This window comes from Entelurus aequoreus, linkage group LG06 (genome assembly GCF_033978785.1).
Source record: "Entelurus aequoreus isolate RoL-2023_Sb linkage group LG06, RoL_Eaeq_v1.1, whole genome shotgun sequence".
Taxonomy (NCBI): domain Eukaryota; kingdom Metazoa; phylum Chordata; class Actinopteri; order Syngnathiformes; family Syngnathidae; genus Entelurus; species Entelurus aequoreus.
Window position 1 is genome coordinate 59694629 of NC_084736.1, and position 15707 is coordinate 59710335.

At 38.8% G+C, this 15707-nt stretch overlaps 1 protein-coding gene across 5 annotated transcripts in view; it reads left to right on the top strand.

Moving 5' to 3' along the window:
• The window catches only part of ncs1b (neuronal calcium sensor 1b), a 91076-nt gene that overhangs the window by 27241 nt on the left and 48128 nt on the right, over positions 1-15707 (top strand). Inside the window, exons 1-3 of one of the 5 annotated variants that reach the window (XM_062051108.1) lie at positions 1043-1199; positions 6469-6578; positions 12143-12273. In XM_062051108.1, coding sequence (XP_061907092.1) covers positions 12210-12273 — 64 coding nt within the window. In that variant the 5' untranslated portion in view covers positions 1043-1199; positions 6469-6578; positions 12143-12209. Of the gene's footprint in view, positions 1-1042; positions 1200-6468; positions 6579-12142; positions 12274-15707 lie in introns of those variants that run through there. The other 4 variants (XM_062051105.1, XM_062051104.1, XM_062051106.1 and 1 more) reach the window with 4 other exon arrangements.

A 15707-nucleotide genomic window follows, 5' to 3' on the forward strand; every position in this document is an offset into this window, starting at 1 on the left:
GACCAAAGACAAATCATTATTTCTTCTAGATTTTCCAGAACAAAAATTTTAAAAGAAAATCAAAAGACTTTGAAATAAGATTTAAATTTGATTCTACAGATTTTCTAGATTTGCCAGAATAATTTTTTTGAATTTTAATCATAATAAGTTTGAAGAAATATTTCACAAATATTCCTCGTCGAAAAAACAGAAGCTAAAATGAAGAATTAAATTAAAATGTATTTATTATTCTTTACAATAAAAAAAATAAATTTACTTGAACATTGATTTAAATTGTCAGGAAAGAAGAGGAAGGAATTTAAAAGGTAAAAAGGTATATGTGTTTAAAAATCCTAAAATCATTTTTAAGGTTGTATTTTTTCTCTAAAATTGTCTTTCTGAAAGTTATAAAAAGCAAAGTAAAAAAAATATGAATTTATTTAAACAAGTGAAGACCAAGTCTTTAAAATATTTTCTTGGATTTTCAAATTCTATTTGAGTTTTGTCTCTCTTAGAATTAAAATTGTCGGGCAAAGCGAGACCAGCTTGCTAGTAAATAAATAAAATTAAAAAAATAGAGGCAGCTCACTGGTAAGTGCTGCTATTTGAGCTATTTTTAGAACAGGCCGGCGGGCTACTCATCTGGTCCTTACGGGCTACCTGGTGCCCGCGGGCACCGCGTTGGTGAACCGTGTCTTACGGTATATCAAAATAATTTGAGCAAAATGTTATTGAAATATTGTCGATGTGGCCCTCCAGCAGTGCTCGGGTTGCTCATGCGGCCCCCGGTAAAAATGAATTGCCCACCCCTGCTTTACAGGGTTGAAAACAAAAATGAAAGTACAGTACATGTTATGTCTCTTTGGGGCCACATTCGGCCCCCGGGCCATCTGTTAAATCTCCCTGCTTGTATCTTCAGTCAACTAATAGGGAAAAAACCAGCAGCATAGATGTACGCCCTTCCTCTGTTCTATGCCAACTCGGTGTAACATTTGCCACTCGGCGCTAGTCCATAAGTGAGAAAATGATGCCTGGGAGAGCAGAAGAGTGAGAGAGTGAGAGAGTGAGACTTGTGTGAGAGCTGCTGAGGCGGCCATGACGTCACTCTGTCGGCGGCTGGGAGCAGCACGACACGCGGCTATGCGCTCTGAGCGACACCGCCTCTCTGCTCCCTCTTTGGGCTGACTGGACGGCGACTTTCCCGCTTCCGTGCCTTCCATGTGAGTAACAGCCGGCTTTTATCCACTACCTTGTGTGTTTTTAGGACTTGTTTCGGGCGACTCGTTTTTTTTTAATGGCACGCGTCGCGAGCTAGCAAGACATGCTATAAACTGTTGTTGCTATGGTAACATCCGACCTGACAATACAAGTATCCATTAGTGCTGTAAAATACACGAACATACTTCATCCTTTACTCAATCCATATATACACCCGTGTGACTTTTTTCTTTATTAGTACATTGATTTAGTTTTACACTTATTTGTCGTTCTGTTCTGCCTGCAGGCTACTTTCAGGAGCAGTAGGGTGTGTTTTTAAATGTTTTTCCCCCCCAGTCTGAGGTTTTAGTTGAATATGCCATTTATTTCCACTACATCAGTGGTCCTCTAACTTTTTTTTTTAATCAAAGTACTACTTCAGAAAAATCTTGGCTGTCAAAGTACCACCATAATGACCGACATTAAAATATAGTAAGTAGCTTAGTAGGCCCAAGTACTCATTAAAAACAAGGCAAATGTTTTATTTGATTAACATACTTAATATTTTTTGGCCACTGTAACATCACACACAGTTTGAACAGTAACACTGTGTTTGATAGTGTTGTCCCGATACCAATATTTTGGTACCGGTATCAAAATAATTTTGATACTTTTCTAAATAAAGGGGACCACAAAAAATGGCATTTTTGCCTTTATTTTAACCAACAAATCATACAGTACATAAAACATATGTTTTTTATTGCAAGTTATCCTTAAATAAAACAGTGAAAATACAAGATAACTTGTCTTTTATTAGTAAGTAAGCAAGCAAAGGCTCCTAATTAGTCTGCTGACGTATGCAGTAACATATTGTGTCATTTTCCATTCTATTATTTTGTCAACATTATTAAGGACAAGTGGTAGAAAATGAATTATTAATCTACTTCAGGGGTCACCAACCTTTTTGAAACCAAGAGCTACTTCTTGGGTACTGATTAATGCGAAGGGCTACCAGTTTGATACACACTTAAATAAATTGCCGGAAATAGCCAATTTGCTCAATTTACCTTTAACTCTATGTTATTATTAATAATTAATGATATTTACACTTAATTGAACGGTTTAAAAGAGGAGAAAACACGAAAAAAATGACAATTAAATTTTGAAACATAGTTTATCTTCAATTTCGACTCTTTAAAATTCAACCGAAAAAAAAAGAGAAAAACTAGCTAATTCGAATCTTTTTGAAAAAATTTAAAAAATAATTTATGGAACATCATTAGTAATTTTTCCTGATTAAGATTAATTTTAGAATTTTGATGACATGTTTTAAATAGGTTAAAATAAATTGACTTGAACATTGATTTAAATTGTCAGGAAAGTAGAGGAAGGAATTTAAAAGGTCAAAAGGTATATGTGTTTAAAAATCCTAAAATCATTTTTAAGGTTGTATTTTTTCTCTAAAATTGTCTTTCTGAAAGTTATAAGAAGCAAAGTAAAAAACATAATGAATTTATTTAAACAAGTGAAGACCAAGTCTTTAAAATATTTTCTTGGATTTTCAAATTCTATTTGAGTTTTGTCTCTCTTAGAATTAAAAATGTCGGGCAAAGCGAGACCAGCTTGCTAGTAAATAAATAAAATTTAAAAAATAGAGGCAGCTCACTGGTAAGTGCTGCTATTTGAGCTATTTTTTAGAACAGGCCAGCGGGCTACTCATCTGGTTCTTACGGGCTACCTGGTGCCCGCGGGCACCGCGTTGGTGACCCCTGATCTACTTGTTCCTTTACTGTTAATATCTGCTTACTTTGTCTTTTAACATGTTCTATCTACACTTCTGTTAAAATGTAATAATCACTTATTCTTCTGTTGTTTGGATGCTTTACATTAGTTTTGGATGATACCACACATTTGGGTATCAATCCGATACCAAGTCGTTACAGGATCATACATTGGTCATATTCAAAGTCCTCATGTGTCCGGGGACATATTTCCTGAGTTTATAAACATAATACACATTAAAAAAAAACGAAGAAGAGGCTGTGATGCCTAAAAATATCGACGCAATCATAGTAGTATCGACTAGATACGGTCCTGTACTTGTTATCATTACAGTGGATGTTAGGTGTAGATCCACCAATGGCGTTTGTTTACATTTTGACGCCGGTGAGCTACGGTGTGTAGTGAAGCATGTTTAGCTATTCCTCGTCCTGCAGTGATAATGATACTTGTAAGAAACTTACTTTATTTGTCGCCATGGAGGCGAGGATTAGTGATTTAGAAGTAGATAAAACACTGCCGACTGCGGATGGATGTTAGCTGCTCGCTAGCGAGCCATGTCTTAAAGCACCTCTTCCATAGGGCGTTTCAGAATAGAACAGAATAGAATATATCTTTATTGTCATTGTACAACGAAATTGCAAGCAAGCTAATTTAGTACAAATTCATAAAAACACATAAAAAACATAATAACATGGTACTCAGACAAATAGATAAAAATACATAAAAATACCAAGCACACAGCTCACATGCACAGTCATTCTTTTTTATGCCTTGTGTTCAGCGACACTATTGCTCTCGGGTAAAAAGTGTTCTTAAATCTGTTTGTCCGTCATTTTATTGTCCTGTATCTCCTGCCCGAGGGCAGCAGTTCAAAAAGTTTATGTCCGGGGTGAGATGGGTCCCTTATGATGTTTTGGGCCTTTTTGAGGCACCTGGCACTGTACAGTTCATCTAGGGAGGGGAGAGAGTGTTATAACTTCACCTTTATCGTTAGTTTTTTAAGCCAAAATGCGTCCGTTCTCCCTTTTCTGTCTACACCAGGGGTGGGCACTTAATTTTTACCGGGGGCCACATGAGCAACCCGAGCACTGCTGGAGGGCCACATCGACAATATTTCAATTAAATTTTGCTCAATATTATTTTTGATATATACACCGTAAGATAAATAATAATAATAATAATAATTAATAATTAATAATAATAATAATACTTTCATTTAACCTAACTTAACTTTATACCAAAAGCACTGCTTTGGAAATCATTTGTACCCCTTTCAGAGATCACATTTAGTTCCCCTTAAACATCCTCATGTTGCACAATGAAATGTAAGCATAGGATGAAGTGTGCATTCCTGTAACTTTCTCTAGTAACAGCATTCCATGATTAATATAAATAAATTAACATTAATAATAAATGACAGTAGAATAAGCACACGTATGACTGAGGAGTCATAGTGTAACTTTGTGTGGTGTTTGAGTTGTCCGACTTTTTGTGTGGCCATAAACGCAGCAGTGGTTTAGTGGTATGCGTGTTGGTGACAGATGACAAGTTGGTTTTGGCCTGGTTTGTACGGCAGAAAATGACTAGTTTTTCGAGATAGAAGTGTTTTACTCATGTTCTTGGTGTGGTTATGGCCGAATATAAACAGTTTTGCTCAATAAAGTGATCGATATAATTCCTGGCCTCGAAGCATCTCAATAGACGTTACAATAATTGAACGGTGTTCAATTGAACGGTGTTGACGAACACTGTTAGGGCCGCTTGTTGTCACTGTCACTCAGAGTTGCATTGCAAAATTACACAGAATAAATGTGTTTATTTTGTTTAGAATTCAGATGGGTTTGATTTGGTGCGCGGCATATATTTGCTGTGCGCAGACGACGCTTGAGCAGTGCGCAATTGCGTAGGCGCGCACCTTAGAGGGAACGTTGCTTGGCAGTCCATGTCTTGTTGAAAACACGCCATTCGTCATCAACTTTTCTCTTTTTAGCGTCTCGGGTGTAAACCGTGCATCACTTGTCGCTGTGCACCTTCACTCACAGGTTACACACGGACATACGCCCATAAATAACACTTTTCAAAATAAAAGCAGCACAGTTGTATTGCGCGCACGACATAGATGTTTTTTCAACTTTATTTTGTAATTTGTGATTGCAGCTGTTCACATTCACTCACAATCACGCACGCGCATACGTTCTCACGGAAGTAATACAAATAACGCTTTTCAAAACAAAAGCAGCACCGTTGTATTGCACACTCGACATATATACTTTTTAAAATTTATTTTGTAATTTATGATTGGCCTCACGCGGGCCGGACAGGGACGCACAAAAGGCCAGAATGCCCAGGTCTGGTCTACACACTGTGTCTGCTTGTAAGTACTCCGTGATTGTGCGCTGCCGAACATGCTCGTCTGCTCGTAAAACCAGCAATGACACGACGTGACGACGGCGGGGGCCTGGAGGGGTGGGGGACCAGTACTTTTCAGAGGCAGTATAGTACCGAATATGATCCATTAGTATCGCGGTACTATACTAATACCGGTTACCGTACAACCCTAGTGTTTGAATGCAAGAAATTACAACACTGTACTATAATAATGAATCAAAAAAACTAATTGATCATAAAAGTTAAACATTATGCTAAAACGAATATCAAAATTCAGGTTTAAAGAGTAAATGAAAATGTACTGTACTTAAATGTTAGGTAAAAAAAAAAAAGTACTTTGTAAAAACAGGCTATGCATAGCTGCATTTCTTAACGTTATTTAACTTCAGAGACGGATGTTCTGGTCTCTCATGGTCTTGAACAGTGGTCCCCAACCTTTTTGGAACCGCGGACCGGTCAACGCTTGAAAATTTGTCCCATTGGGGGGGGTATTTTTTTTATTTTTTATTTTTTGTCAAAAAAAAATACAATCGTGTGCTTACTGCAGACTGTATTGATCTATATTGATATATAATGTAGGTGCACTAATTGTAAGTGTGTTTTGTATGTTAATTTAATAAAAAAAAACAATTTTTTATTTTTTTATTTTTTATTTCTTGTGCGGCCCGGTACCAATCGATCCACGGACCGGTGGTTGGGGACCACTGGTCTTGAAGGCATAATTGTTACATGCAGCCTTCTCTGCCAATGTCCGTCTTTGTTTACAAGTTTTCTGCGTGTTTATTGGCCGAGAGGCTGGAAAAAGGCGGAGAATGTGGAGAACATTCGGTTACCAGGCGTGTTGAGCGAGAAATTATGGAGTTTGACGCTTCTGTTGGTGTCTTCTTTATTTTGGCGTCGACTGCAGCCTAGAGTAGTCGGATTGTAACAACTTCCATTGGAGGTTGATAAACCTTTGAAAACGGCTCAAGTCACATCATTACAATATTTAATTAAGTGCTATTTGGGCGTACCACTAAATGGAGTCTGCTTACCACCAGTGGTACACATACCACAGTTTGAGAATCACTGCACCACATCATTACGACTTACAACCACTCTCTTGTGTGTTCATATTCTTAGCAGTACCCTGAAGGACAAGATTTAAGAGGACCGAAGATGATCATACTCGGCGTGGCTTCACTCAGCAGGACATCACTTGCCATGGACACGTGCAGATGTTTGCAGTGAAGGTGCCTGCACACTGTAACCACGCTCGTCATTTTTGGCGCCGGTTAAAACAGACCAGAGTCCGTTTTTGCTCTGGTAGTACGGTTTGTTTGGTCAAGTGTGAATGTAGTCGAGGACAGAAAGGGCCAGACCGCCTGAGAAATGGGTTAGGTCCGCCTGCCTGTGGACTCTAGTCCTGAGTGAGTCCTGCAAGGAAGGCACCAAAACACAGAATATGATGTCACTAAATGTGACTGTAAGCAGGCGATGATTACAGAAAACTACCTAAAAATCATCAACAAGATTAAATGTAAAGCCAGACGCATAAATTCAGTATAGGGCTGCAACAATTAATTGGATTAGAAAAAAGCTTTGATTTATATTGTGATGCTTTGATAATCGTTTAATGAGTGTACAAATTGATAAAACCCTGACTGCATGGAGTGCTTTGAACTTTAGGGCACCAATTATGATTTTAATCTACATTTTAAAACACTTTCTTGTCCTCTATATCAGTGTTTTTCAACCACCGTGCCGCGGCACACTAGTGTACCGCGAGATATTGTTTGGTGGGCCGTGGGAGACCGGGCTTTTTGCTCTGCCGCTCCCAGTCTGTGGAATGCTCTCCCTGAACACCTGAGGGCACCACAGACTGTGGATGCTTTTAAAAAAAGGCTTAAAAAACCTTCTTTTTAAAAAAGCCTTTTTTTTTAGATATATGCATACTATTTTTAGCTATTTGGCTGTTCTAGTTTTTATTTTTATTTATGTATTTATTTTTTAATACACTGTAGCACTTTGAGGTTGTTTACTCAATGTAAAGTGCTTTTTACAAATAAAATCTATTATTATTATTATGTAATTTCATCTAATTGGTGGCGACTTGTCCAGGGTGTACCCCGCCTTCCGCCCGATTGCAGCTGAGATAGGCTCCAGCACCCCTGCGACCCCGAAAGGGATAAGCGGTAGAAAATGGATGGATGGATGGGGTTTAAGAATATTTTTTTGCAAACCAGTAACTATAATCCGCAAATGTGCCGTTGTTGAGTGTCTGTGCTCGTCTAGAGCTCGGCAGAGTGACCGTGTAATACTCTTCCATATCAGTAGGTGGCAGCAGGTACCGTATTTTTCGGACTATAAGTCACAGTTTTTTTCATAGTTTGGCCGGGGGTGCGACTTATACTCAGGAGCGACTTATGTGTGAAATTATTAACACATTACCGTAAAATATCAAATAATATTATTTAGCTCATTCACGTAAGAGACTAGACGTATAAGATTTCATGGGATTTAGCGATTAGGAGTGACGGATTGTTTGGTAAACGTATAGCATGTTCTATATGTTATAGTTATTTGAATGACTCTTACCATAATATGTTACGTTAACATACCGGGCACGTTCTCAGTTGGTTATTTATGCGTCATATAACGTACACTTATTCAGCCTGTTGTTCACTATTCTTTATTTATTTTAAATTGCCTTTCAAATGTCTATTCTTGGTGTTGGATTTTATCAAATAAATTTCCCCAAATAATGCGACTTATACTCCAGTGCGACTTATATATGTTTTTTTCCTTCTTTATTATGCATTTTTGGCCGGTGCGACTTATACTCCGGAGCGACTTATACTTCGAAAAATACGGTAGCTAATTACTTTGTAGATGTCGGGAACGACGACGATGGTTTGCAGGTAAAAAGGTATCTAACGCTTAAACCAAAAAATGAACAAAAGGCGAGTGCCGCTAAGAAAAGGCATTGAAGCTTAGGGATGGCTATGCAAAACAAAGCTAAACCTGAACTGGCGGCAAAGTAAACAAAAACAGAATGCTGGACGACCGCAAAGACTTACAGCGTGTGGAGCAGACGGCGTCCACAACGTACTTCCCAGATTGCAAATGAAACCGCGCCCAACCCTTTCCAAATGTATTATATTTTTTTATTTTGTAAATGTACACTGTTTAAAGAATATACTGTATATTGGAGTCGTCACCTTCTGATTGATTCAGGGAGTGCATAAATAAAGCTGCTTTGAGCAGCATCTATGTCACTGCATATCACACGCCGGTGTTATTATGCACGTGACACGATTAGATGAAAGTAACACTTTAGCCTACATTTTTTTGTGTCTCTTCACAGCCTGAAGGAGAGAGCTTGACCTAATGTCCAAACTAGGACGTCCACTTTGCTGTGACATCACAACGTAGCCAGACCTCAAAACCCGCAAACAGAGGCCTCCAAAATGCATGAACCTTATGATTTGACGCGTTGGCATTGTTTCACACAAGTATCCAACATTTTAACAACAATAACAAGTCAGAAAAGACAAAACTAATCATAGGTTCCCTTTAAATATGTGTTTCTGTGTAATTATAGTTTCTGTATTGCCACTGCAATTGAGCAGTGTTGTTTGGGTGAAGTGATCTGTGTGATGGCAATTCCGAAAAGTTTAAAAAAAATTAATGTTGTTTATTTTTATTAATGCACACATTTTTGAAGTGTGATTTCAATGTTGATGACTTGCATTTATTAGAGAAAAGGAATGAAGGTTATTGCAAGCAGAAACATTGTTTATTTCTAATTAGAGATGAATGCTTTAAAATGTAATATCGGAAATTATCGGTATTGGTTTCTAAAAGTAAAATTAATGACTATCCCAGTCATCAGCCCCTCCCCTATCCCCGCTCCCCTCTTCCCTCTTCCCTCTCCCCTCTCCCACACACAACACAGGAGTTGACGACTGCAGCATGAGAGGTTTACTGGTGACGCTTGATGACCTCATCAAACCGCCGCGAGCGCAGCATAACAACAACAAGAGTGTGTTGTTGCCGGTGCTGTAGCCGTGGCTAACACGTCAGCGAGCTCGGTGACTGACTAACGACACCATGTCTATGGTTTGGGATTATTTTAAAGTGTGTCTGACGGATAAAAAACTGGCAATTTGCAATGACTGCAAAAAGTTGGTTAAGCGAGGAGGAACCAAGACGTCTTCATTTAATACGAGCAATTTGATCTACCACCTCGTCAAGAATCATAAGGAGATACACGATGAATACAAACGGAAGATGGATGAAAAGCAAACACCGGAAAAAAGTAGTACCACACAGTTTTCGCTTAAAGACAAAATTAGGCATAATAATGTGTTAATTCCACGACTGTATATATCGGTATCGGTTGATATCGGAATCGGTAATTAAGAGTTGGACAATATCGAAATATCGGATATCGGCAAAAAAGCCATTATCGGACATCTCTATTTCTAATATTTTCCTTAAAATACGATTTTAGGTTATGAAGTGTGATTCATCTGATTACTTGATTTTCAAACAAACTAATCGGTAGATTTCTCGATTATTAAAATAACGGATAGCTGCAGCCTTAATGCAGTAGTTAAAAAATACTTGGTTATTTTCAACAAATGGATTGTTTTGTGTGTTACATTTGTGTGTTTGTCTGGACCCCGGGAAGCAGAGACGGCGGAAGCTCTTTTTCTTTCAGGGAAATGCAGGAAAACACAAAGATGTGTAGCGGGGAAATGCACAGGTGGCAAACGGGCGTATAAAGTGCAGAGGACAGGGCTGGTATAAGAAGCATCTAGATTGGCAACCAGGGACAGGTGTGTCCTGAGTGCCAATTGGGGACAGTTGAAGGAGAAAGCCCACAGACCAGAGGAGTAGTGGCAATTGGAGGCAAACAGGATGTAAAACTAAAAATTACTGAGCTGAACAGGAAATAATACAAAACACAATAACCTACTGTATTTTTCGGACTATAAGTCGCTCCGGAGTATAAGTCGCACCGGCTGAAAATGCTTAATAAAGAAGGAAAAAAACATATATAAGTCGCACTGGAGTATAAGTCGCATATTTTGGAGAAATTTATTTGATAAAACCCAACACCAAGAATAGACATTTGAAAGGCAATTTAAAATAAATAAAGAATAGTGAACAACAGGCTGAATAAGTGTACGTTATATGACGCATAAATAACCAACTGAGAACGTGCCTGGTATGTTAACGTAACATATTATGGTAAGAGTCATTCAAATAACTATAACATATAGAACATGCTATACGTTTACCAAACAATCTGTCACTCCTAATCGCTAAATCCCATGTAATCTTATACGTCAAGTCTATTACGTGAATGAGCTAAATAATATTATTTGATATTTTACGGTAACGTGTTAATAATTTCACACATAAGTCGCTCCTGAGTATAAGTCGCACCCAAACTATGAAAAAAACTGCGACTTATAGTCCGGAAAATACGTTAATAATAACTGTCATGTGAGATCATGACATTGTTGTGCAATACAGTCGTCAGCAACACCGTCCCCTTGCAGCACATCTCTGCAAACCCTTTTGATGTCTTAAAATCATGTATGTCTTGCGTTTCCCACAGGACCAAAATGTATCTGTGGCGGTACACTGCATAACACGCAAAACTTAAGTGTTTGTGTGTGAATGGGTAAAACAGAGCTTTTTGGTTTGTGTCCTAAAACATGTGCGGTATTATCTCATGTGTTAATATGTTTTTAACAACATAACATGATTATTGACTTTCACTTCGGTTTCACTTTAATCGTCTGACAACGTACACATCACATACGCTGTCCTATCGAGGCACGAATTATGCTTATGCGAGAGCATTATTTGGTCCGCTGACAAAAATACAAGTGTAAACAAACTAAACCCCACTAAATTGACCACCAAGTATATATACATATACAATTGTTGGTCCGGTTTAGAGTACGGGACTACTTAAGCTCTGTGTGGCTGGCATCAGGCATCAGTACATCCCAACACCTGGCCTTTTACAGATACTTTTTTGTTATTCATCATCTCCTATGGCAAAAGAAAAGGGAATCACCATTCCATGCTATCTTGAGACCAGGAACGAAAAATAATTATGAGTCAGAATGGAGGAGGAGAGAACTGTCACCCTTCAAAACCTGCTTAAAAGGTTGCTAGACAACTCACAAACTTATTTTAGGAGCGAACGATAGCGCCGGAAATTTGACAGCTAAGCACAAACCCGTCTTTTACTTGTTTTCCGAAAATGATTACAAAATTGTTTTTTCTTTGTACAAATCACAGTTGAATGCAAAGCTTTCTTTTCCTTGTGTTTTTGTTTACACATGTACTTATCTCAGCTGTCAAGAGTGTTGTGGGGAGGTTGGGTCTTCTCTACAGTAACTTATCTGGAGCAAGCGAGATAGTGATGGGAAAGGACGGGGTGGGAAGAACAGAGACTGTGAAGGAGGGAGCGTGCTTCACTCACCCGCCGAGCGCTGACTCTTATATCCAAGGACGATAGTAGCAACACATCCAAGCACCACTCTTCTCCCACGGACTGCTGTGAAGAAATGAGGCAGACACTCTGTGCTCTTGTAGACTGTACAATCTGACAGACCTTCATGTACGGCAACCTTTGGCTCCACGCACAGTGCAGTGAGCGAGATCTTAATTTATTTGGATGGATATTTATTCTTCTGTGCAAAAACATCCTTAATGTGGGCTTCCTAAAACGACTGGGGTCATTGCATTGGCTAAACCGGGCCTCCTTCTTTACATGTTTCCGGCTCAGGAGGAAACTGGAGGTGAGGCGAGGCAATAACAGGTGGATCTGAAGGTGTGGATAAGAGCTGATCATCATGGGTAAATCCAACAGCAAGCTCAAGCCAGAGGTGGTGGAGGAGCTGACAAGGAAAACCTACTGTGAGTATTTGTTTTCATTTTTGGTCTTTTTTTTTTTTGCCTTTAGTGAGCAAATCCTGCAGAAACGTTTAACAGCTTGTAGAACACATTGTTACTGCTGCTTTTCACATCCGATTTTCCACTCAGTATGTGCAGAAAATAGTTATGCTATGCTGCTTCCATTACCATTTGAAGAATGGCACAAACTTCATTCAAGCTAGGAATAGACTTGCTGTTTGATCTTGGACAAATTGTATTTAGGTAAGGTCAAATACTAAGTTGTAATCAGCATCTTCTTAGCATGAATTAGGAGCTTAAAAATGACCATCACATTGTAGATCAGTGGTTCTTAACCTTGTTGGAGGTACCGAACCCCACCAGTTTCATATGGGCATTCACCGAACCCTCCTTTTTTTTCAAATTCAAGACAAAGTTATTATATGTTTTTGGTAGCACTTTAGTATGGGGAACATAATCTAAGTAACAAAGACTTAATTTAGAGTTTTTTGGACACCAGGGGAACATATTCTAAGTAACAAAGACTTAATTTTGTCATGTCTGTGTGATCATGTTTTGTTTTGGTCATGTTCAGGTTTGGTTTTTGGACTCTTTGTGCACTCTTGTTTGTTTTGTCACCATAGCAACCAATTAGTTTTCACCTGTCAGGGGCGGTATAGCTCGGTTGGTAGAGCGGCCGTGCCAGCAACTTGAGGGTTGCAGGTTCGATCCCCGCTTCCGCCATCCTAGTCACTGCCGTTGTGTCCTTGGGCAAGACACTTTACCCACCTGCTCCCAGTGCCACCCACACTGGTTTGAATGTAACTTAGATATTGGGTTTCACTATGTAAAGCGCTTTGAGTCACTTGAGAAAAAGCGCTATATAAAATGTAATTCACTTCACTAATTCACTTCACTGTCCTCATGTCACGAACCTGTCTCACGCTTTGCACTCGCGCACCTGTCACTAATCATGTCACTGCCATTTAAGCCTGTCTTTTTCTGTTGATCTCCCTGGTGACATTATCCTTACTACTTCTGCTACCCATGAGATTCCTGTTTACTATAGTTCATGCTTCATGCCATACCACAGTAAGTGTTTTTGTTTCATGTTCATAGTTAATTGCCTTTGTGCTAGTCTTTTGTTTCAATAGCCAAGTTTTTGTACTTCCGCCTTGTGCGCGCTTTTCGTTTGTTCTTTTTGTTAGTGTAAAAATAAACATGTCCTTACCTTCACGCCTTGCCCGCGCCAACTTTCCTTTGCATTCCGGGAAAACACAACACCCCAGGTCCACGTTTTGACAAATTTAGAGTTATTTGGTTAGGGTTAGGGCCAGGGTTAGAGGGTTAGGGTTATAATAAGGTCATGCCGAATAAGTACTTAATAATGACTAGTTAAGAGCCAATATGTTACTAATTTGCATGTTAATAAGCAACTAATTAATGAATGAATATGTTCCCCATACTAAAGTGTTACCATGTTTTTTTACTGGTGCACTAAATGAACCGTGCATGAACATCACCTTGTTTAAACAACAAAACCAACACAGTGCATAAAATCACAACAAATTACACACTTGCAAATCAGTCTGACTTCTGCTGTTGCCGTATTCGTAATACACCGATAGGGAGAATTTTTTTTTACACGATGAGTCGGGTGCGTTTTGCCCTCCGCCGAACCCCTGAGCCAGACTCACCGAACCCCTAGGGTTCGATCGAACCCAGGTTAAGAACCACTGTTGTAGATGCAAGTCATGCACCTTACATGTAGGGAATTGTTTTTAGTACAGACAAATACAAGAAAGCCTCACGTATTACCTTGTTGAGACAAATTATGTCTGAAGGAAGGGAAACATTTGAGCACAGTCTGATGCACGGTCATGTTTTGCCGAGTTACTTCCAGTCTTTGTAAAATAACATTAACATACATTAACATTCTGCCCCTTGATTGTCAATCAGATTTGACATCAGTTCGATGATTACCTAAAATGAGGTTACAGGGGAAGACACCACATGTGTGTGTTATTTCTGGAGCACAGCATTATCATTATAAATGTCATTACTGTCATTTGAGCAGTGCCATTTGCAGGTGTGAGTGGGGGCTGACATCCATTGGCTGCTTAATGACAGTGTTATTTTCGTGGCGGTGCTCTCCACAGCGGAGGCAAGGAGGGCTGCTGCAGCAGGAAATTGCTGTGGAGGAAGACAATGCTTTGTGCTAGGCTGGCCTGCTAGCTGCTGTCCTTTATGCTCTCTCTCAAACATTCTCTGTCATTCCATACCCTAATTGCCCTCTTTGAGCAGGGAAGGGATATATAGTCTAATTAGGATCTTATCTGGTTAGCATCACTGACAGGAACACTATGTTGTTCTCTTGATTTTTCTTCTTTTCTTCTTGACTTGAGACTCCCATCAATCTTACGTTACATCCAGATGCCTCTTGTTCATGTTCTCCCACGAGAAGCTTTGTCTGCTGTTTTCGTCACCACTTTTCTTTGGTTCTTGACTCATTAGGGACAAATGACATTTCTCAATCTAAGTGTCCCTTTGTTCCTTTGGATAAAAAGAAGGAGGGTGCTTTTTCTGCAAAAGAATTGCCTGTGTTGACAGAAAACCAACCAAAGCTTAGCCTGCAGTGAGAGCTGTCAGCTTTGCTATATAGATGCAGTGACGTCTTTATAAGCAAAACATTTAGACATTGTGCAGTCATTGCAAACCCAACATGAGTACACTCCGGTACTCTTGTCTTGTTCTGTATATTGTACAGTATATTGTTTTGTATATTGTACAGGATTGCTTATTATTTTAATTGGAGAGTAGTCTATTTATTTCAATTCTTAGTTTTATCTTTATTACTTCTTGTGAAATTTATTTTTATCCCATATTTGTTCCCACGACCGCACCTTAAATTGGAGTCCTTAATCGCGTTATATGCAAATATAATGACAATAAAGTCCATTCTATTCTATTCTATGAGAAGACACGAGCACATTCACACTTAAAGGGGACTTATGGTGATTCTAATCTACATTTAAACACTTCCCTGTGGTGGAGATGGCATGTATTGGATATACCGTATTTTTCGGACTATAAGTCGCAGTTTTTTTCATAGTTTGGCCGGGGTGCGACTTATACCCAGGAGCGACTTATGTGTGAAATTATTTACACATTACCGTAAAATATCAAATAATATTATTTAGCTCATTCACGTAAGAGACTTGACGTATAAGATTTCATGGGATTTAGGGATTAGGAGTGACAGATTGTTTGGTAAACGTATAGCATGTTCTATATGTTATAGTTATTTGAATGACTCTTACCATAATATGTTACGTTAACATACCAGGCACGTTCTCAGTTGGTTATTTATGCGTCATATAACGTACACTTATTCAGCCTGTTGTTCACTATTCTTTATTTATTTTAAATTGCCTTTCAAATGTCTATTCTTGGTGTTG